General features: G+C 36.7%; 1 protein-coding gene across 1 annotated transcript in view; it reads left to right on the top strand.

The window, feature by feature from the left end:
- The window catches only part of LOC117414695 (inositol polyphosphate-5-phosphatase A), a 133276-nt gene that overhangs the window by 89180 nt on the left and 19892 nt on the right, over positions 1-24204 (top strand). The window contains exons 9-11 of the mRNA XM_034024461.3: positions 3423-3507; positions 20971-21066; positions 21566-21640. Of these exons, the coding sequence (XP_033880352.1) occupies positions 3423-3507; positions 20971-21066; positions 21566-21640 (256 nt within the window). The remainder of the gene's footprint in view (positions 1-3422; positions 3508-20970; positions 21067-21565; positions 21641-24204) is intronic.

The raw sequence follows: 24204 nt of genomic DNA, 5'->3' as shown, positions 1-24204 counted from the left end.
TATAAAGGAGTCATATATTCTACTAGAAAGTGAACTTGTCCACATTAAAGAATGTCCCCTCAGTTTGGACTACAGCCTAGTGAGAACCTGGTAGCGGGTCCACTGTGTTCTAAATTATTCGCTGACCCCCGTTTTGTCTCTTCCCAGGAAGCCTGACGAATAGCTCTCCCTCATTGAGAGCCAGTGTTTTGAAAACCCTTTTTCAGCAGTGTCAAGGCGCGATGAATTGGCCAGGGGAAGCATGTTTATAGACTGTGTGAAGAACTTTGTCTTTGTGTGGGAATGTTGGTGACACTGTTACAGTTTGCATGAATGAACTGTGATGACGTGGCTAATAAGCATCCTGCTGGGCACCACAGTGGGGGCTTTACAGACCTCCCACCTCAAGCCATTGAGCTCCAGCTCAGTGTGGCTAATTTACCAATTCTTCAGGCCTCACAAAGGGGAGCAAAGTCAACTTTCACACCGCAGGGAAAGATAAGTGCTTTAGGAAATAATCGTGTAAACAGAGTGTTACCTTCTGACCTGCAGCTGATACCTTGAGTTGGGACAAAACCAGCAAGGCTATCGCATTAGACATGGCTATTAAGGGAATAAAGCAGCTGATTCTGCTTACAATGTGTGCTGAGAAATGTTTAGCCAAATCAGTGTGCCACATGTCAACTGATCCCATCATTGGCACCGCTACACCCAGAGTTTGCTTGTGTATCGGTTGCTTAATGCTGTTCTTCTTGAGCTGTTTCTTAGCTTGCGGCGACTCTTGAAGATAGAAGTGAGGAAGTCTTTAAGAGACACCATTGTGTAATGTGGCAGGTGTTGGTTAAAACATCAATTTACCCTGAAAATATTGTGGAACGTTTCTTTTTTTTTAAATGTATTATTATTTATTTATTTATTTATTTATCTTTTTTTTTTAAATTTACTTTTATTATTATTATTATTGAATTAAGGCTTACAAATAGTTGAAAAGTATTTTATTGCTATGTTCTTATGAAATGAATATTAATTGATCAGAAAAGTACTTAATATTGTGCGTTGTCATTGTCTATAAAACTTTATGTAAGATCAATCCAATCCATAGTTAATAGTTGTTTCATTCATTGTTGGGTAACCATGCAACAATGAATCAGTATTTTAATCATCACAGTACCAGCATGTGTCAACTTCCATTTACAATATCTTGTTTTAAAAATGATCCAAGCACAAAAAAACCAATAATGAACACATGTTTATTGCACTCTGAAAATTAGCATCAGCAAATAAACAAGATTGCAAATGTGTTGTGGTGTTACTCAGTATTAAAAACAGTTTTCTTTCCACAGCATATTTTGCAGAAAACAATGTTTTACAAACAATTCTCAAAAACAGAAAGGTATACCAACTACTGCAGCTACAAACCATCTGCAGCCAGCACAGAGCATGATGTCATGTATTAATACATTAGTAAGAATGAAATGCTGTTGTCCTTACAAGATAGCCTGACACAGTTTTATAATTTCTGTTGCATAAAAAAAAAAAGGTCTATCCCGTTGCCACCTAAACAATGATGTATGCAGGACACTGTGAATTAGTTAACTGACAGATTACCCCCAAAATCAACTGTATTAAAAATACAGCATTGTTACTTTCAAATTGCAATTGTATAAGATACAATTTGTCTAATAGTGACTGCCAAAAGTACAATATTTACAGTGAACGTGTGTATTGCCACATTCCTCTGTTTTCAGTGTGTATCAAATACTCTGTGGGACCACTACTGCAGACTTTAAAGAAAGTTTTCCTACTTCGCATCCATGTTTTAATGTAAGCGCCTTCTTCAAAAACAACTTCAGTGTTCAGTGTGTTGCTTAGCATTATGAAATACCATGCATATCAGAAGATTATATTATTAAAGATGGTACATTAGAAATAGATGCAAAATACCTTAAAATGAGAGAACTCTTGTAGGCCAAAGCCCCATCTTCTAGACCCTTGCCCTTTAAAATTGGGTAATGGGATCCTCCTTCAAAGGGGCTAAGGGAAGCTCCATATTTTGCAAACCAATTGCACGATAAGAATGTTCTGAAAGATTTCTGTGCAGCTGTGATTGTTCCAAGACCTGATTCCAAGACCTGCCTTTAGATTTATGACATCATAGCAGGAAGAGGCTATGACTAGAGAGTTTTCTATGGCATCATAAATATATTGTTATCAGAGTAATGTCATTAAGATTTATCCCTCTGATCTGCTCAGCAAGCATCCTGTATCATCAATTACCTGCAGGTCCTTTTATTTAATTTCTTATCTTTACACTTTTTAAGGTCACTTTTTGGTAAATGATTAGGTAAAGAAGTTAATAATAGGCTCCTTAGTTGAATTTTAATATAAACCGCTATTTCCTTTGGTTTCTGTTTGTGGACTGGCTATGACTCCCTGTGACAGGGTGACTGGTGGTCTGACGTCAGGCAGAAGCAGGAAGGGAAACTGACACCAAGGAGCACTGCAGTTAAAGGTGGCGTTTGCCGTTTTTATTAACAAACCAAAATAAATAAAATATTTAAACAAAAAAAAAGACTCTCAAACACAAAAGTAAATAATAATACAGGTCAGGCTGGGCTGTAGCCTTCACTGTTCCTGTAATCTTTTCCAACTCGTTTTAAACTCTCTCGTTCCTCTCCACTCTCGCTCTCCGCTCCAAAAACCCCCACCTCGAGTTGGAGAGCTGCAGCCTTTTTATATCGTGGCCGAGGGGTTTAACTATCTTGCAATTAATTATTCTCTTACCCCTCGGCCACAATCTGCACCAGTTTATTAATTACCGTGTGGATGGGGCTTCCCATCCACGCTACTAAATAATAAACAAACGGCTACGGCGTCATTTAAAATACAAAACAACCGGCGCTTCGCCGTCATAAATATAATACAATAAAAATAAATAAACAATACAAAATAAACACAGGGGCGGAGGGGGACCCCGCTCTAAAATAAAATAAACAAAACAATGTACAGGGCACCTCGCCCTGTTACACTCCCTGACCAAGAATAATAATAATTGTACTCTCTCTCAATATGGTCTACAATATTTTAAAATTCATATTATTTTATTTGTTTTAATTTAATGATGCAGTGAGTTCAGTCGACAGACATATTGTAGCGGTGAAACCCCTCAGTGGTGGGTCTATTGTAAACTATTGTATTGCAGGGTTATGTCGAAATTTAGGATGTTACATTCCTTACAGTGTTCAACCACCAGGTGGCACTGTACGCAAGGCAGGAATTCCAAAATACAAGCATCAAGGATTAACATTTACACCCTAAAGGAGGATTGTGTTTTGTTTTGTTATCAGAAGTGAAGACATTTGAGTTGATTTTTGTTTTTACAAATGAAGTATAGTTACATGTAAAGACGAAAAAAAATGAAATAAATGCTTTTCTCTTTATAGGATCTCAGACCAGAGGTTTGAAAAGGTGCCACACTTTCTCTTTGGAGATTTCAACTTCAGGTTGGATTCTAAGCTCGTTGTGGAGGTAAGTCACTGGATAGACTCTGCAGTGAATTGACAATGTAGTAAATTTATTGTAGAGGCATCTGTTTTAAAACTATTTTTATACTGGATGCCTAATATGCAATTGCTGTTGATTTTCTATGTATCGTTTTGTTTTCCTTTTGCTAATACTTTGAATGCACAGCAAATACAAGAGTGGTTTTGTGTTTGTAGAAAAACTTCCACTCTGCTTTCTTGACTGCCTTAAAAGAAATACAGATCATTAATAATGTTGTTAGGACATGGAAATCAGAATGCTTCTTATTTAATAGGAATGCATTTTAGCCACATGCCCCGCTGCTAGTGTGCCAGACTTGGTTTCTAATAAAATGAGGGCTCATAGCTGGTAACATGGGATACAATTTTGTATTGATCTTTATAGATTGTTTTTTAAGCGTGATGCTTACCATTTTTATATTGCATTTCTTAATTAATCAAGATTTTATTTTATTTTTATTTATTTTTTTCATTTTCAAACCCAGTCAAAAAAAAGAAGAAAAAAACATATGGAAAATAGAAATATAGCTTACTATTCAAGAGTAGTCAGACATATGCTCAAAGATTTTTAACTGATGGCACAGAAGAGGGACGTAAATGTCAGTCAGAAGCTGGCTCTGCAACATGCTGGTGCAATGCCATCCAAACAAGCTGTTCACTTTGGCCATTACGCTTAAAGAATGCTTAATTGACGTTATTCAGGGGGGAAAAAAAGGATTGGCATTTTCAGAGCAGGTCTTTTGTAATGAAGCATTTTTGTGTTGGAAAGGCATACAAACTCACATAATGCACACATAAAATGCAATTGTGATGAAACCTGCTAAGGACATTATGTAATGCTGTTGAAAGTATCAGAATCTGTGGGTATATGGAGGAATCTCTCTCTCTTTGTCTGTATGTCAAACATATGTTTTTAGATGTACATACAGTGGATTTATCTTTGTGAAGTGCTGATTTTGTATTGACAGTTATTTAATATATACTATGGAAACGTAATTGCTTCCTGGCTTTGACACTTTATTGTTTTGAACTTTGGAAAACTAAACATTATAATGTCTGGAATAATAAACCTTTTTTGTAATATCCCATAAATCCGCATTTTGCAAACCTTAACTTTACTGATTGCTTTAGATGCTTAATGTTCATTTAACACTTTCTTGCACAGCCTAACTCGTGGGTCCTTCAGGTGGCTGATGCAGGTCCGGCCCCCAATGCATTTATTACAGAGGAGCAAACCTTCTGATGACTCTGAAATCTTCCGCTTCCTTCAATGGTGTTAAAGCCTTAGTGAGCAAACAGCACATTCAATGATTTGTTAGCCTGAGTAGCTAAGCAGGTCCAAGCTCAGACTCTGATGGCACTAATTATAATTGGCCCTGCCTTTGTCATTGAGCAGATAATGCAGATTTCAAGCTCATTATTCACCTCATCAGGGTCATCCCAGCTGTGTTTGTCCACCAAGTGCATTGTGTTGCCCAGTCTCACCAAGGTTAGAATGGAAATGCTTATTATTTTTCAAGTCCTAAATGCGTTTTTTAAAAAGGGGTGGTATCATTTGAAATTGCTAATAACAAAAAGAAAGCAATGTGAGACAATTCAGCAATAAAAAAAATAAAACAAATCTAAATGAGCATGTGTTGGCAACTGAAAAGCTGGGTACACAAATTTCTGGGTGTTAATGCTTTTTCACATGTCGTTATTAAGGTCGTTGAGTTTAAATAGATTAAAACTCAGTGTACATGTTTAGCCTTTTCAATGAGCTTTGTTGTCAACAGGTAGCAACCAGTAATTAAGAAGTGAAACCATACCTGCAACATCTGGTGTCTCAGCTATCTCAAAACAGGACAGCACCACTGAAATATAATCTCTCATTTATTTAACACCATGGGGAAAGTGAGGTCCAATGAGTAAAATCTACTGCAGAAGTTATTAGTACTGAGCTCAGGCTAACAGGTTATATAGTGCTTCCGCACCAATAGGCCAGGGGTGTCAGACCTTGGCCCCTGTAGGTCGCTGGACTCCAGGTTTTAGTTTCAATTATTAACAGTATTTCTTTACAGTTCACATAAAAGATAACTCCTGGGTCTAACAGAGTATCAAACAATTCAAAATTAATGTAAAGATTTAACAGGCCTGTTTTGAACCAAACTCTAAATTGGAATGATCCACAGTAACCAAGGTACCCGTAATACACTCTTGTTTTCATTAGGCTACTCTGCCTCCTTTCCACTAGGCTACACTGTTTCCTTTTGACTCCTATTGTGCAACAGTTGTTATTTCTAAAGAGGAGCTGTCTAGTAGTTCGCTAGTAACTATTACATTGGGCCATAGTTCAGAGTTGGGCCAGAATAAGATCCAGACTTGTAAATAAGAGGAGAATCGTCATGGCCTGGTCCCAAAAACCTGGACTGGAAGAAAACAATATGCACACAAACATGTTGTTAGGCTAAGCGAAAGCCTGTGTTGTGTAGAGATAATGGTGATTTCTTGATTATTCATTGAGAAGGGATTAATTTAACTGATGTAGGTTGTAAAGGGAATGTTATTCAAATATACTTTTTTAAGTTTAATAAAAAAGGTGACCTGTTAAAAGCAGTTTTTAAGGTTGTTGTCAGATTATAAAAAGAAGTAAACAGGTAAACATACATTATAGGTTCCTATATGCAAAGATATGGACTGAAAGACACAATGGAAAAAGTAATGGCCTTTTAGTGCTTCTAAATATGTCCTCAAATAAAAAAAAAAAGTATGATTTGCCCATAGTGTTAGGCGTTTATTTAATTTCAAGCGTGTTTCTCCAGCAAGGGCTGTTGAGTTCTGTATTCCTCAAGCCACCCATGGTGGCAGATGAAAGGAACCACCTTTTTACTTCACAGAACAAAGTTGCTCAAAAACAATGGCAATTATATGCAAAGCGATCTTCAATTGCCATGCCCTAGCAACTCTTTGAGTTGTTGTAGCAGACCAAGTATTTGAAAGCATGCTTTTAACATGTGCATAAGAGAGAAGGATGCTATTTGTCTATGGATTGGATGCAGCGGTAAGAGCACAGCATGGGACTGTTCCTAAGTGCAGTGCTGGTGCATCTGAAGAGTGGTCAGGCCCCTCACTAGTGCAATGGGGTTGTGAATCACTGACCAGGATCTATAGCAGCTTATGCCTAGTTGTGTTAAAAACTAAACTGCCAGTATGTAGGAAAACTTGTTTCACTTGTGATGAGGCCCATTCTAATGTATTGCTTTTTACACCTCCAAGTCATAGAATTATCTCAGACAATTTACCCTTCAATCCAATGCCCACCCGTTTACATTTTCACGATTACTAGAAAGGACATTAAATGTTGTACTTCAGCATCTTCCTCGTTTCAGATTTCCCTTCTCGCTGATGGGTAAATAGAGCAAGACGTCTTCAGATTTCTAATGGAAGCTAGGGAAGGCCACATGTGATATCTATGCATAATGTAATCTGCCTGATAGCAATGATAAACTCAAATTGAAACAGGCACAAGGCATGTCATGTGTACAGTCTATCATGTCAGCAATTACCCTCTGCATTGGCCTCTATCAATCCTTAAATTGGACTGTACTGTATAAGACCACCCTTTTCAAGAAATATAATTTACATTTGATTTCATTTAATTACAAAGATTTTAAATATACTATGTGTTATCTGGGATTATACTCTTTAGTGGTGGGGTGGAAAAAGGTAATCTTCGCTGATCCACAAACCACAATGCTACATCCAGCAACTGGAATATACTGATAAATATACTGAGCAAAACCCAGGGCCACTAAAAGTCAGATATTTATTAAGATTACGTGTGAATGGCCTGAACATTTGATTGGCTAAAAATCAGACCCCTACTCCCAATCACATCAGCTATTCTTTAATCAAAATGGTTTTGCTGTTTTTATCGTCTGTTGCCACCTGCATTCTCTGGTAATCTCCTCTGCATCTCAAATCTGAGATTATTGTTGATGGGACTTGGTTTAAACAAGTTACAATGAGCTCTTAAGTAACAGATCCCATCAAAAACCACATCAAGTCGTGACACAGTGGGTTTTATGAAGTAGATAGTGGGTAAACAATGAGGATACTTTTCCCAGAGCCTGTGGCACCTTTATAGACTCTATTATTATTGTTATGAATAGGTTGTGGCTTGATAATGGGCTGAGATTGGTATTGGCGTAGCCCATCACAAGGTCCAGTCATGCCTTTATTAATTTGCTGTTTCCGCGGGAAGGGTAGACCACCTTCGGAGAGCTGTTTAAATGTACAGGGTCATGACCCCTTTTCCATAAATGTGTTCAGCTACCTACAGCTTGGTGTCTGATCCTAGCTGTCATTTTGTTACTTTAGCATGCAGAGGTGCCCTTTCCCCTCCAGTTGTTCAGGCAGATGTTCCCGATTGATTTTCTTGGCATGAGGGAGGGTCTTCCCCACAGGGGGGCTTTAGACCAACAGGGCTTCAGAAATGGAAGCAGGAAGTGGAGGCTTCACACAGTAGCTGGGCTGTGGGCCATGAAAGTCTCCAGCCAGGAGGATTAAAGTTTCAGAGATCCACTTTTTTACATGTCTGGTGGTATCAGAAATTTTAAATAAATGGTATTATTAGTGAAAGAAAAAAAAAGTTTAATTAATCAAATTACATATGTGCTTTTTTGCTATTTTTAAAACTTTTTGCTTTATGGATGGGATTTAATTTCTTAGAAGCATTTGGAACACCCATTTTATGTACCACAACTGTTGCTTGCTTTAGATCTAAGTTTAGTTTGTGCTTTACTGCAGTTTAAAAAAAAAAGGCTAATTATTATTGATATACTGTCCTTATTTTTTTTGTTGGTAAATGACAGTTTCCAATTTTAAATTCTTTCAAAATAAGAATGGTTTATCTTTTCTCAAAGTATATATGGCAGTAACCGATTTTTTTTCAATAGCTGTTTGGGAATTAAGTACCCGTTGCTCATTGTGTAGGTACTCATTCCCAAGGTACTTTAGTCATATACACCCATGTGACACACTCCTAATGGAGGGCACTGTCATCTAGATGCTCGGGTCCATCTTGGCATTGTCCCGTGTTGGACAGGTGCAAAATTCTTCACATATTTTTACTGGGAGGTCAGTAACCAAAGGCTATAACTAGCCCGAAGTTGGCGGAACAATTAATTGCAGCAGACAGAAAGAATTGACTGCAATTGACCCTTATTCAGAGGGCTTTTCAAAGAAGGACAAAAGGCACAGCCACGTGGATACTAATGGTGTCACTGAGCTCTCCGAAGGTGGTCTACCCTTCCCGCGGAAACAGCAAATTAATAAAGGCATGACTGGACTTTGTGATGGGCTACGCCAATACCACTCTCAGCCCATTATCAAGCCGCAACCTATTAATAATAATAATAATAATAATAATAATAATAATAATAATAATAATAATAATAATAATAATAATAATAATAATAGTGTCTATAAAGGTGCCACAGGCTCTGGGAAAAGTATCCTCATTGTTTACCCACTATCTACTTCATAAAATCCACTGTGTCATGACTTGATAGCTGTGTGGTTTTTGATGGGATCTGTTACTTAAGAGCTCATTGTAACTTGTTTAAACCAAGTCCCATCAACAATGATCTCAGATTTGAGATGCAGAGGAGATTACCAGAGAATGCAGGCGGTAACAGACGATAAAAACAGCAAAACCATTTTTATTAAAGAATAGTTGATGTGATTGGAGTAGGGGTCTGATTTTTAGCCAATCAAATGTTCAGGCCATTCACACGTAATCTTAATAAATATCTGACTTTTAGTGGCCCTGGGTTTTGCTCAGTATATTTATCAGTATATTCCAGTTGCTGGATGTAGCATTGTGGTTTGTGGATCAGCGAAGATGACCTTTTTCCACCCCACCACTAAAGAGTATTATCCCAGATAACACATAGTATATTTAAAATCTTTGTAATTAAATGAAATCAAATGTAAATTATATTTCTTGAAAAGGGTGGTCTTATACAGTACAGTCCAATTTAAGGATTGATAGAGGCCAATGCAGAGGGTAATTGCTGACATGATAGACTGTACACATGACATGCCTTGTGCCTGTTTCAATTTGAGTTTATCATTGCTATCAGGCAGATTACATTATGCATAGCTCTCACATGTGGCCTTCCCTAGCCTACATTAGAAATCTGTCTTCATTGGTAGTAAGAGCTCCTTTTTAAATCGCAAACGCTTTACAGCTTCATTACAGTGGGCTGTTTGCATGTTTGATTTCATTCCTGTGTAAACAAATCCTGTTATATGTTTCTGTTTTTGATTGGCTGTTATTCTGTGTGTATGCATCAGTCTCCCCATTGTACCTCTTCCTTTTACTTGAGTACCATGAAATTAAAGGTCTGACTGTTTACAGGCTTTTCTCAATATGAATGCAGTAAATGGTATTTAATGAGCAAGGTAATCTTTCTTTTTTCTATGGCAAGCTGCTTTACAGGATACATGGAAAGCATCAGATTTGTGTATTTGCATTATAAATTATGTTTTTAGGGCAAATAATTTGCACAGGAGATTTAAAAAACGGTTTTGGAACACTATATAATTTCCCCTGCAATGTAATGTCTTCCTTCTTATCCTTTCTTTGATTGGCACTTTGTCCCCCCCAATATAAATCAGAACATTGTTGTGTAATTATGTATACAGTACATTAGTCAAGCTAATTAATTATAGGACCCATCCGTTTAGCCATCAGGGTATCACTGATTACCTCTCACTTTGCTGGGATTTTTGACACTAGTGATTCCAACCCTGCTGCTGCCAGCCTTTCGGGCAAAGATTCATTGAAGGTTAATTAAATTCATCTTCAAAACAACGAGGGGCCAATGAGCCATATCATTGTTGCAAGAGTAAATTAAATGATGCAATTATTTTTGATTCCATCATTCCAGAGGATGGGAGTGGGCTAGTATTGGAGCAGCTGAGTGCATTGTTCCTGGGGAGGGGGCGCACGCTTTAGACCCCTAGAGATTCAGGGCAGCATGTGGCCGTAAAACCAAGTTTTAATTTCTGGACTCAGAAAAGATTAAACTTTATCAGCACTGGTGGCCTTATAAAGCTTCATTATGTGAAGGACGACACAGTGAAACAATAAGAGGCATACTATTCCCAGTGGGCAACCGCAAGCACTGTCTTTGCTTGACATGTACATTAATACAAAAAGAGAAAAGGAGTAGGCGCTTAAAGGGCGGAACTGAAGAGATGGCACTTTGATCAGATTTGCCAAAAAGATTCCGGCTGCATAATTAAAACATTCACAAATTAAACACAATTATCTGGCTTTCTTTTATAAGGGGGTGGGTGCTAAGCGTCATTAGTGTAATTAATAATCGTGTGTTTGAACTGGGCCCTGGCTTTTCTTTTGTCATTATGCTTGTGTCTGGGAGAGTGGCAGCTGGAGAGACTCGGAGGGCGATGGTGTGACACAGGGTGACGGCAGTGCCAGGGACGGTCATCACCGCACATCCCAGCCTGGTGCTCAGTGCTGCCACACCTTCCATTCATCACAGAGGTGACACTGATTGTGATTGATGGACATTTGGAAGCTTGGGGGCCTTTTTGTCTTCTGCCATGAGCCTCGTTGTGACTGTCCTTGAGGCCTCCAGCAGAGCTCTGTTGCCAGGTTGCTTATTTATTTATTTTTTAACGGGAGGTCTTAACTCGAGAGCTTCAACACATTCCAGTCAACAAACAATTTAAAGTATTCTATTCATTAATGATGACTTTGTTAAAAATAAAGTACTGACTGTTCTTTTTAAGACAATTGAAACAGTACAAATAAGTGGGATTCTAATAAACGGAACAGATGTCCCCCATCCCCTCCTCCTTTAGTTCAGCTATTCATGAGGAAAAGAAAATAATTTTCTTCTGGATGCTCACATGTTAAAGAGCTCTATTCTTGATGAAAGGTCTTCTGTTAGGTGGAGTGTTGATGCCAAATGCTGTACAATATGAGCTTCCATAACTACTGCCATATCAACACACTACTGCAAACTCACACTTCTGCCAAAACATGCTGTACCATAGTTTGTCAGCATCATGAAATAATGCAACAATACACAAATTGTGTCACGCTGTAAACTGTTTCAGTAATAAATATTTAGAAACATCCGTTTAAAGTGAGTTGTTAGCTGTCTTTCACTAACAGCTTCAGATATCTTATGTGCAGGCTGATTGATATATACAGTATATATATATATATATATATATATATATATATATACAGTATATATATATATATATATATATATATATATATATATATATATATATATATATATATATATATTATATATATATATATATATATATATATATATATATATATATATATATATATATATATATATATATATTTAAAACAAAGGGATATCTAAGTACATTACAATTCTGTTTTGAGCAGCCCTGTACTGAAGTGTTTTTTTTTTTTTTTTAATTTAAAATTGTTTAAATCCGCTGCCACTTTTGTTCATATCTCATAAACTGTCTGAGATATTATGGAAAGGTAACAGTACTCTTCCCTTCACATGTGAGCTAATATGGGTGCCATGTTGTGATCATATCAGTTTTGTTGATCAAGCGAAACTGGTTTCTGCATAATCACCTTGATTTTTCCTACATTAGATGAATTGATATGTTGATTGATTACATTGTTACCAAGAAGTGTGTTTATTGATTGCCAAACAGGTTTTATAATTTCTAGCCAAGCAACCAGAGCTTGCTAACAAGGTCAGAAGAACTTGGCATGGTTTCCCCTAATTGAAATGATACTCGTTCTCTTGCTTTCAACTAGAACGCAATGAAGAGTGAACTGCAGCTCTGAGCTGAGACTAAAACGGAGAGTCGATATTGCTGTACTATTGCAGCAATTGATAGATTTCACACATTTTCTAAAAAGTTTGGGTTTTTGTACATTTAGCTTTTTCAAAAACTACACCCAGACACTAATCTGGTTTAGAGTATGTTTATGGTACAAAGATAAAAAGATTATAAAAAGATTAATGAAACACTGCCACCTTCTTATGAAACAAGTCTTTCTTATTTGACAACAACTAGAGTTTGATCACATGATGCTCAAATACATTTTTTAATGAAGCTTTGGCTTATTTTATTCCATTGCTTAGAAAATTGAAAGAAAACAACTCCTAATAATAGTGGCTTTTCATTTAGTGCAATGCAACGTACCATAAACTCAGGAGCATAAGTGGGTCTTTGTGTGTTTCAATAGTACTTGTTTGTATGATGTCAGTCTATTTTTTGACTAATGCAGTGCTTTGCAAGGGAACATTAATTTTTTCTTTTTTTCAGTGGCTCTGCTATGTGCCAAGTGGATCCTGGAACAGTAATTGCTGTTTTATAGAGTTATGTAACAATATATTGAAATCTGTATTTCCTTATTTGTCGATTTGAACTTAAAGGGGTAGAATCCCAATTTAATTCTGATGTTTTTTCAATTACTGAAATTTTCTTGAAATCAAGGAAAAAAAAAAAAAACTGTTCAGCATACTTTGGAAAAGAGTAATTATTTTTGTCACAAATCATTCAGCTCGGTGACTTAAGACCTGTAGAAGAAGAAACTGATAAGTCCATGACTTGAAATGCTTCACAGCAGCATGCACTGGCACTACTTTTTCTTTCCAATTCAGAAGTTAGATACAGTAACTGGGTCTGTTAAACAGTAGCCCACTGAATCAGAGAACGCCCATCCTTTTCACAACCCAGGAAAAATATCAGGTAATATTTAAGAGCACCGTAATGCCACACTTTAAATTCATGCCCTCAATGTAGCTTTCTCTGTATTGATTTATCTGTGGCAGACATATTGCCCAATCCCCTTTTTGTTTTGTTTTAAAATGCCTGAAAACAATGTGTTTAAGGCCCATTTCTTCTACAAGGCCTTCCTTTCAGCTTGCTCAAAGTTAGGGTTTAACTAACATCTGTTTCTGGCTGGAACCAGGCGGGTCTCAGGCTGTATCTTGCCTCAGTGCCCCCTTCTCTTCCAGCAGAGCCTTTGTTCTCGATTTCATGCTATCAGAGGGGCTGCATGTTTTCCTGCGTGAAGTTGTCAGGGGTATAAAGGCTTTGGAGCAGGGTCACATTTAGAGGGATGGGCGTGAAAAATTGGTAAAATGTATCACAAAGCCCACCCACAAGATGGTTGCTTAGTGCAGTTCAGACTTCAGAGCTGGGTCTCTGTACTTCACTTCTCAATGTGCTGTTGAACTGTATAGGTTTCTGTGCTGGGCTATAGGCTGAAATGGTGGGAATGAGAATAAAAAGTTTGTGTATTTATGTATGTATGTATGTGTGTATATATATATATATATATATATATATACAAACAATGCCTTGCAAAAGTATTCAGACCCCTGACCAATTCTCTCATATTACTGAATTACAAATGGTACATTGAAATTTCGTTCTGTTTGATATTTTATTTTAAAACACTGAAACTCTGAATCAATTATTGTAAGGTGATATTGGTTTTATGTTGGGAAATATTTTTAAGAAAAATAAAAAACTGAAATATCTTGCTTGCATAAGTATTCAACCCCCACACATTAATATTTGGTAGAGCCACCTTCTAAGTCTTTTGGGGTAAGTATGTACCAGCTTTGCACACAGTGTCGGAGTGATTTTGGCCCATTCTTCTTGGCAGATTTGCTCCAGATTGTTCAGGTTAGTTGGACGACGCTTGTGGACCGCAATTTTCAAATAGTGCCACAGATTCTCAATGGGATTGAGATCAGGACTTTGACTGGGCCACTGTAGGACATTCACTTTTTTGTTCTTGAGCCACTCCAATGTTGCTTTGGCCTTGTGCTTGGGATCATTGTCCTGCTGAAAGGTGAATTTCCTCCCAAGCTTCAGTTTTTTAGCAGACTGAAGCAGGTTCTCTTACAGTATTTCCCTGTATTTTGCTCCATCCATTCTTCCTTCAATTTTAACAAGATGCCCAGTCCCTGCTGATGAGAAGCATCCCCACAGCATGACGCTGCCACCACCATACTTCACTGTAGGGATGGTGTGTCTTGAGGCATGGGCAGTGTTAGGTTTGTGCCACACATAGCGCTTTGAGTTTTGGCCAAAAAGCCACAAAACCTTTTCCCACATCTCAGCTGGGTCACTCTCATGCTTTCTGGCAAACTCCAGACGTTCTTTCAGATGGTACTTTTTGAGTAACAGCTTCTTTCTTGCCACCCTCCCATACAGGCCAGTGTTATGCAGAGCTCTTGATATGGTTGACTGGTGCACCATTACTCCACTCCCAGCCACTGAACTCTGTAGCTTCTTCAAAGTGATTGTTGGCCTCTCTATGGCTTCTCTCACAAGTCTCCTTCTTGTTTGAGCGCTGAGTTTTGAGGGACGGCCTTTTCTTGGCAGTGCCTGGGTGGTGTGATGCAGCTTCCACTTCCTGATTATTGATCCAACTGTGCTCACTGGGATATCCAAACACTTGGATATTATTTTGTACCCTTTCCCTAATCTATGCATTTGTATTACTTTATCTCTAACTTCTGTAGAATGCTCTTTGGTCTTCATTTTCCTTCAGATTCACAGCCTGACCAATGATCCTTCAACAGTGGGGGTTTTTATCCAGAAAATGTGACAGCAACTTTAATGGTTCACAGGTGGAGGCCAATGGTAAGGTAATTGTGAACTCGTTAGGGCAATTTCTTTCATCGGTGTAAACTGGGAGTTTCCATAGCACAGGGGTTGAATACTTATGCAAGCAAGATATTTCAGTTTTTTTTATTTTTCTTAAAAATATTTCCCAACATAAAACCAATGTCACCTTACAATAAATGATTTTGAGTGTCAGTGTTTTAAAATAAAATATCAAACAGAACGAAATTTCAATGTACCATTTGTAATTCAGTAATATAAGAGAATTGGTCAGGGGTCTGAATACTTTTGCAAGGCACTGTGTGTGTGTGTATATATATATATATATATATATATATATATATATATATATATATATATATACGCTATAACGCAGGTCTCGGAGGACAAACAATATGAGCGTTATAAACAGGGGAGGGGGCGCCACGGGACACATAACAACACACATCTGACTAAAATACAAAACAAAATAACTCCCTCTCTATAATGCACATACAGTGAAGCAAAAATCTAGCTTTCCATGAATTAACCATGTATAAAGCACAATGTAATCAACGCTATTTTTTTTTTTACAAAAAAAGGTAACATTCCCACTCGTGGATCGTTTTAGTTAGCAGGTTTTTTTAACTATAACTAGCCTGGCTAAACAGCGGTCGGGAGTTCAGTTCGAAGCAACAGACAAGCAAACCAAGTGTGAGAAGGAGAGCGGGTTGGGCGAGGGGAAGAGGGAATGGGCTCGCCCCAGGTTCGGCTGCCAAAGTGGGGCTGAAGCGAAGGTGAAACGTCTCGTCTCCCGGAGAAAGCTGCAGCTTCTCTTGCAGCAAAAAAGTAAATACATTAGGAAAGATAACCACATGCTGGCATTTTAACTGTATACTGTAAAGCATTTTAACTGTATACTAGAGCATCAGAATTAAGGATACCGTGCTAGGGTACGTGCTGTTTAACAATGTTCCAAATGTGATGTGTTTTGGGAGCACTTTGGAGACACTTTACAGTACCTTGACCTTTTGGTAAGGGATGTGGACAAACACATATTTTATTTAACTGTATAATGGATAGACTTGCTTCTGGCTGCTTTTCACTCATGAAAGATGTGTTAAGGAAAACTGCCACTTCTAAGCAATTCAGGTACGGTATAATTTAAAATACTAATAAGGTGAAATCAATGCTGTACCATACAGTATCATCATTCATTCTCCAGAGATATTATGGATGGGATTTAAAACAAGCTGTAGCAGCAACAAATATTACTTAACTAACTTGCATAATCTGTAATTGGCCCAAATCACAGGTGCACAGCAGTGCTTGTAATTCTAAAATTGTGGATGTAGGAACATTGACTTTGTAATGTAGGGTTAAAAGTGTGAATATTATTTCAAGAAGGTTTCAGAAACCCTACTTTACTGAGGATGGTTGGTCTACTATAGATACAGACACACACATATTACTAAGGTCGATATAGATTATAATATTTATATTTATATTGTATTCAAGCTCTTTCATTTGATTATTTTCCAGTGTGCTGCTTCTGTTATCACTTAGAATGGGATCAGACAGCATTAGCCATCCTTTAAAAGATGAGCATTAAGAGAAGAAATCAAAACACGAGCTGCTTGGAGCAATAAAGATCTGGCGTGGAAAGGAGCATGTGTTTAGTGCCATTAGTATTTTCTTTTAAATGAAATTTATCGGGAAGGCAACCTACAGAAATAAATAATTGTTTTATTACCTTGAGAGAGTTTAAAGCATCTTGCATGTTAAACAGTCTTGCAGACATCTGTCATGATTGGTTTTAAGCTGCTGACTTAAAGAAAAAGTCAGGATTAAATCTTTCGTCAGCTTCTCTTTGTACTGGAGTCAGCAATGTGACAGAGCTGGCCTGAAACAATAACACCACTTATTCCACCCAATATGCTACGTGGCAGAGCCCTTCTTTTTTTGTCAAACCACTTCTTTAGAAAGAAAAAGTAAAAGACAATGCAGCATCTGGTGGGCTTTTCCTGTAGCTAAGATATTTTTTGTGTCAGTAATTTTGCAGGGCCCGGCTGCTCAATTGCGCTCCCCTGCACTAGTGTCGCTTACTGGGACAGGGGTGTGTCTGTAACCCCCAGCAGAGAGAGGTCAGGAGGCCAAAGTGATGAATTTTTATGGTCCTGTTCCTTGTGTTTCTGCTCAGTCCCAATTCTTTGCGCGCTGCACTGCCTCTGAAAAGGAACCACGGAGGGCAATTTGTCCTCCTGGGCCCAGGAGAATGGGGCAGCAGAGGAGTTAAAAAAGGGGTATCATTCTTCGACAGCCAGCACACAAATGTTTTCCTGTGGTGACACTGAGTTCTCTTGTCAGACCCCCTCCAAAGCTTGGTGATTTGTGGCCTGTCCATTATCCCGCCAGTGACAAATGAATTTAATGGGACCATAAGATATTAGGGAAAGAATGGCACTTTTAAGAATGAGGATTGTTTTAAAGAAGTTTCTCAGATGTTATGCCTAAGATTATGGTTACATTTACATCTCTCGAGTGACAGGACCTCCACTGGGTTCTTCTTGAAGACCATTCACACTAATCCTCCTGTGTTGTTTTACCAGCATAAATAAGATCTAAGATAGAAGCTTCAACCATACAATCAGATTTGAAAATGCATTAAATATTGAACATATTGAATCCATACAATTTATATCACTTCTCTGAAGCATCATTCTTAAAAAGAGGTGTAAAAGGCCATGAGAAACTGAAATGATTTCTGGCTGGTTCATATTGTTCCTAACCAAATCACACCGTTGAACTGCTGACCATGTCATCTAATGCATACATCTATGGTCAAAGGTTTTGCATCACTCTACAGAATTAACTAATTTGGCTTCATAAAGTGGAATGAAACCTGCTGAATAATGTTACGTTAACATATTGAATTATGTACAGCTTTGTAATTTTCCATATACTTAACGAAAAACTGACAAAGATTGAAAAATGTGACATTTTGAAATCTAACAGCCTGAGTGTGTATAAATCAGACTCAAATTAGATGAACAGAACCTGTGTGAACAGCAATGGAAAGTGATTTTCTGTTTTTGTATAACAAAAAAATGTATTAGTCATCAAAGACATCTTGTTTGCAATCTGTAACTGAACTGTTTAAGTCCTCTGTTAGAGAGCTTCATCCCTAAGGATTTAGGGAGATGTTGAAGCCTCTGATCCTCTCCAGGGTGTCTCTGATGCGCTGTGGGTTTCACAGAAAGAGCAGCAACAGAAAGAAGCCATTGCCCCCTTAGAAAGAGCAGCTGGTTTCAGTGTCTAAAAAGCAAAGAGGTGTCCTAGAACATTTGTAAGTGTTAATGTCATTTTGCAAGTAAGATTTAATTTACAAGGAAAGTTAAGTTTGTAACACTTCAGTTTTCTATGTTGTCAGTGAAAGCAGAGTCTTGTTGTGGTCACATGACCTTGGGATCAACAGTCAACTTCATTGTATGTTGTAATTGCAAGTTCAACAATTTGAGGAAATTCACTGGGGCAGCTTGTGCTAACCATGTGCCTTGTGTCTTGGGTGAAGCAACACCTGGAATAACCTGGATGATTTTGTTTAGATCAGTTGACATTTTTAACTTATTATTATTATTATTATTATAATTATTATTATTATTATTATTTATTTTTATTTTTTCCCATTATGATTAAGATGAACCCATTACGTGCCAGTGTCCTCATTTGAGGACAGACTACGTTGTAATTTTTTGGAGCATTTTTTAACTGCCATCTACCTGTTATTTTAATTTCGTCTTTAACTACATTGTTGAGATAACTTACTCCTAATGTGTTAACTGCAAATATTAAGTCTAAATGTAATCTATTACATTAGATAAATACAGCTTTGTGATTGTGTTGTGATTAAAGAAAAACTAATTTAATTTAGTCTTGTGGTTGTTTCCTTTAGGGGGAACTGTTTTAAAACATCACAGGTCACTCTTTAACCTACATTTTGTGTTAGAAAAAAAGCTGAGAATGTGAAACACTATCCAGCTAGAGCAGTTTAGACGAGTGGCAAAAAAGGAGGAATATGTTTATTACTAGGTCTGAAAACTTGAATTACGGTTTTCCAAATTTAAGCTAGTGAATCAGAATCAGAAGATTACAGCAAGTGCATTATCATAAGCCATTATGTTTATATAGAGCAGCAACTGCATTAAAACATGGGTGGGGGAAGTCCCTCACAACTGACAAGCAACTTTGACCCTGCTGTCCAGTAATTAATAGACGCTTGCTGTGGGGTTCGTCTTCTGGAATATAGAATCAATTTTAACATGAATGGGGAAATCTTTTTTTTTTTTTGTATTACCCTAAAACTATAGTGTTTTGTTTAAATAAGCAGTTTATTGGTGAAGCTGCCTGAGCTGAGGTTCCGAGAGATTTCTGGTTGGCTGAGTTTGGGATTTGTGAAACTGACAGGAGGGGATTCTGAAAAGAATAAGTAAACCCAACGCTTGTAAAAGTCAGTAATTCCAAAGGCTAATTTGAATAAGATCACTTTTTTTTTTGTTTGTGAAGCAGATGTGAAAAGCAGTGTCCCCTCTTTAACAGTACTAAATTTATATTATGCCAAAGAAATCCTTAATTTAGGAGATAGCAAAGCTGGACACTCAAAATAATAACTTGAATTGTTGTCACAACGGGGGTAGCTACAGTGAACGTAACTCGGCCTTGCCCTTTCTTAGCCCTTCTTTGGCCCATTCATTGGGGAAAGCTGCTTAAGCACACTTAAGCGCATTAGCATTTGGATGCCAGGGGACCATATTGACCCTTCGTTTGGAAAGTTTAAATGAGTGAAAGATGGAGCGATTTGTTAGGCCTTTAGAAATTGGCTTTAGAGACTCTGAGAGGTTGTTCTGCTTTAAGTTTGTTCGGGGGTTTGTTCTAATCTGGTGTGCCGTTTCAGGCAACCGGACTGATTTGTGACATTTGAGTCTAAAGAGCTTTTTTTTTCCTATATTGGCTTGACCTGATTAACTAACCTGTGCTCTGAATTTAAAGCGGCCAATGTCGCAGCAGTGTGGTATGGGAACCGTTTTGTGGCGGATTATCTCATTCTAAACTGTCTTCAAACACAGATGGCAAAATGTTTAACTAATGTTAAAAAGAGGTTAAAAAAGGAATTTAATCGAATCCTAGTACTAAAGGTCAAGAAGCATTGGGAAAAGATGGGTCTTGGCTTCATTAGAATGATGGAAATGTTGTCAGAATTGTAAACTTGGTTTGTGCAGCGGTAAGGCTTATTGATTGGAAATTCAGTTTCAGATGGTACAAATTCTTAACTGCTATTCATTTTCAGATGACAGCTGAGGAAGAATGAATTTTAATGTGCTTGGGTGTCAGCAAAGGATTATAAGGAGCAGTTTTGTTAATAGTCAAATATCATTGTTCATTTGAAAGGAAACGTGTTTCTTGATTTCAAGTATAGTTGGGTTAACTTACCCACTTGATTATGCATGTTGTGTATTTCCATACACTTACACACAATATATTTAGTTGAACTGTTCTCTATTTCAACATATTTCATCAACTTCTTCAATAGCAGCAGTGTTCTCAGACATCACAGCCTGTCATTTATTCCCTCTTCATATTCGGGATACAAAAGCAAAAGAGTTTGTCTTGTCGTGTTTTTCCTGGGTTTCACTTTCAAACTATCTGTACATTCCGCCAACTTTGTAGTCGTTTCTTTGTGAACAATTGATTTCGTCTCATTTTTTGCAATGTGAACTTAACTCAAGACTTTCTTTTTCCTTAGATACTTTGTTCTTCAGCAACGATGCAGACCATTCGAGCTGCTGACACCAATGAAGTAGACAAGTTAATATTCAGAGAGGTGGATAATGACCGAAAGGTATAAATTTCAGTTTACCCCAAGAAACACACATGGGTCAGAGAAACAAACAAGAAAGACCAAGAGTGGAAAATGTAAAATTGTTGTAAACTCTTTACACTTAAACCCTACATAGTTCTTATGCAGCCACTGAATGTCTCAGTGAAATATTTTATATAAATCAGATTATATTATACTATTTATTTACAGATAGCATAAGGAATAGGATGACTAGAAAAGTAGACAACCAAATTGTTGTATTCTGAAATATGTTGAATGTAATGTGCAAAAAGACTTGTGCTCACTTAACAATGGAAGTAATTAGAGGGTATTACCTCGAGAGCGCATAAGACTAGAACTTTAGAAAATTGATGCTGTCTTATCTGTAATACAAAGAAGCTTAGAATCACTGATATCTTTAAGAACTATTTAGCTTGTGAATGTGTACATTTACATGGAATGCATCTAACAAGCACATGTTCATTGGTTTGTATGTAATAATATACTCTTATATCTGCAGGTTGTACTACAACTTGAAAAGAAGCTTTTTGATTATATTAACCAAGATGTTTTCCGAGAAAACAATGGCATTCAGGTAAACTTTTTTTTTTTTGTTAATGGTCTCTTTTGTCAAACAATTAACATGTTGTAATGGGTCTAGTTAATCACTAGACACATTACTTAATAAATATATATATATATATATATATATATATATATATATATATATATATATATATATATATATATATATATATATATATGCAAGACCACCTTATGTAGCCCTACTAATACTACACACAGACTAACTCTGCCTGTAGTAAAAAAATAAAAAATAAATACAGTACTATACCAGTAACAGCAAAACTCTTTAAAATAATATTCAGACCATACAGTAGTTATTATTGGCTAGTGACTTTGCGTTGTGTTATTTTCTTATTTCTTAATTTTAGGTTTAAAATAAAAAGTAATTCAACCATTTGATTTTTGCGGGTGATCAAACACAGTTGTATTGTTTTTCTTTCTTGTGTTCCTGCAGTCACATCCAGACAGTCATCCAGTCTTCACAACAGAAAACAAAAACATTGTTTATGCAACAGATATAAAAAACTAAAATGTATTTAAAAGAGATCTTCCAAAATAAAATACAAATGCCCATCATTCCTGTATAACCGTAAATAAAAAATACCTTCATACACAAATCACTGCATCGGAAACCAATATAAATAAAAAATACCTTCATACACAAATCACTGCATCGCAACCCAATATAAATCAAAGGAGGTTTAACAGGTACTTATTAATATCAAATGATAATAACAATGGATGGCAATTTTAAAGTAAGATTTCAACATAGATAAAAAGGGAGAATAATTCCATGTGGCTTACCTTCACAACAGAAAATAAAAACATTGACCTCTGACATGCGGGAGGTCACAATAGAATAGAGGGTACAGTAAGACATTTCCCCAGGGGGTCTCAATTAAACCAGCTCCCCCTGGTGTTAAGAAACAGAAACTGTAGGCTACATCTGTGTGGGTGTATATATATATATATATATATATATATATATATATATATATATATATATATATATATATATATATATATATATATATATGGGCCGCCATATGGGGTGCCATATGCCATTTTTCCCAGATTTAACTTAAATCTTCAATTTTTTCCCCAGATTTATAAATATTGTGAAAATAAATAAATATTTTGTTAAATGTGTACATGAAGATATAATTGATAAATCTAGTTACAAGATTTAACATTTAGCTAAATATTTAACTTGCTGAAATTTGCATATTTCCTAATTAGCATTACAAGAGCCAATCAAATCACGTGAAAGCACAAAGTGGGTGGAGCTAATTTGCATACAAACTCCAGATTTAGCTGGCCAGTTAAATAGAAGAAAAATAGAAGATTGTAAAATGTTTCTTGAAAACAAATAATTATAGGAGAACTTTTGTAGCAAAAGTTTTGCTTTTGTGGATGAGGAAAAAAGTTACAAGAAATAGATATAGAAACAGAAATTTTGTACAAAACTCCAAAAACACTAATTCAAAAGTATCCATACTCTTTGATGCTATGATAGTATTGTAAATTGTTTGGGCTGTCACTTGATTCAAATTTTTGATCGGTTAATCTATGGGCATTAGTTGATTAATCAGTCGATTAACCTGTCCACAATTTTTAATAAATTTAAATTGAATTTAGAATCTAAAAAACAAATGGGAATTTAGTCTTTTTAAAAGCCTTTTTATTATTATTTATTTTTAGTAAATTTTCACAGAAAATCCATTCATTCGGGTCACTGTCAGTCACACACCTGAAAACACAAGAGAGCTGAGCTGCGTTTCCCATTACAGCTACGTACTTGGCTTCCTGTACTTTGTCCTTTTATTGCACCTAGCAAAATCGGAGACACCGAAGAGATGAAGTCGTTTTGAATCTTGTTAGAGGTACCCAAGAATACTGTGGCTATTGACAAGTGATTGCTTAACATACTTTCAGAGAAAGTATCAGAGAAAGTAATTCCACATAATTACCTCTATTTGAGGAATTGGTGCCTTCATCGTGCCCTCTGAAAGCCAGTTCTTGCTTGCTCATTGTGATGTATTGTATCCCTACGCTTCTGCTTATCCATTTGAACATAAATCCATGTTTGTCCAAAAGTTTTCAGTGTAACAGTGGCTCGCCAGTGACTTTGGGAACGCTCATGTTTTTGTGTTGACTTCGTTAGATATCCTTAGTTTGATATCTTTAATAATTAAAATTTTAGAAGTGGTGAGTATATCCTTTCCCTTCCTGTGTCGGTTCGGGTATTTGTGGTACGTACCTCCTTTTTTTTAACAATCTCCATTTTTTTCTGAGAAAGTTCTTCTTGAAAATTGATTCGGAACCAAATCGATTACAATGCCTCCGTTGTCTGATGACTTTTTTTTTTATTTGTAAAAAGTAAATTAAAATATTACTTTGACGATCTATATATAGTTAAAAACAGACTTTTTAAATATTTAAATCTTTATGAAAAGCGCCTCAAGTGTAAACTTAGAGGAAGCTTTGTTGATAAAGGTAGGACTTAGATGTGTCATTAAAAATGTGATTCCTCTTAGTCCTGTTAACTTGGTATTGCTCCCAAGGTTTTCAACT

Source organism: Acipenser ruthenus, chromosome 7 (genome assembly GCF_902713425.1).
Source record: "Acipenser ruthenus chromosome 7, fAciRut3.2 maternal haplotype, whole genome shotgun sequence".
NCBI lineage: Eukaryota > Metazoa > Chordata > Actinopteri > Acipenseriformes > Acipenseridae > Acipenser > Acipenser ruthenus.
The sequence above is the reverse complement of the archived record's forward strand: the minus strand, read 5'-3'. Positions and strand labels throughout refer to the sequence as shown.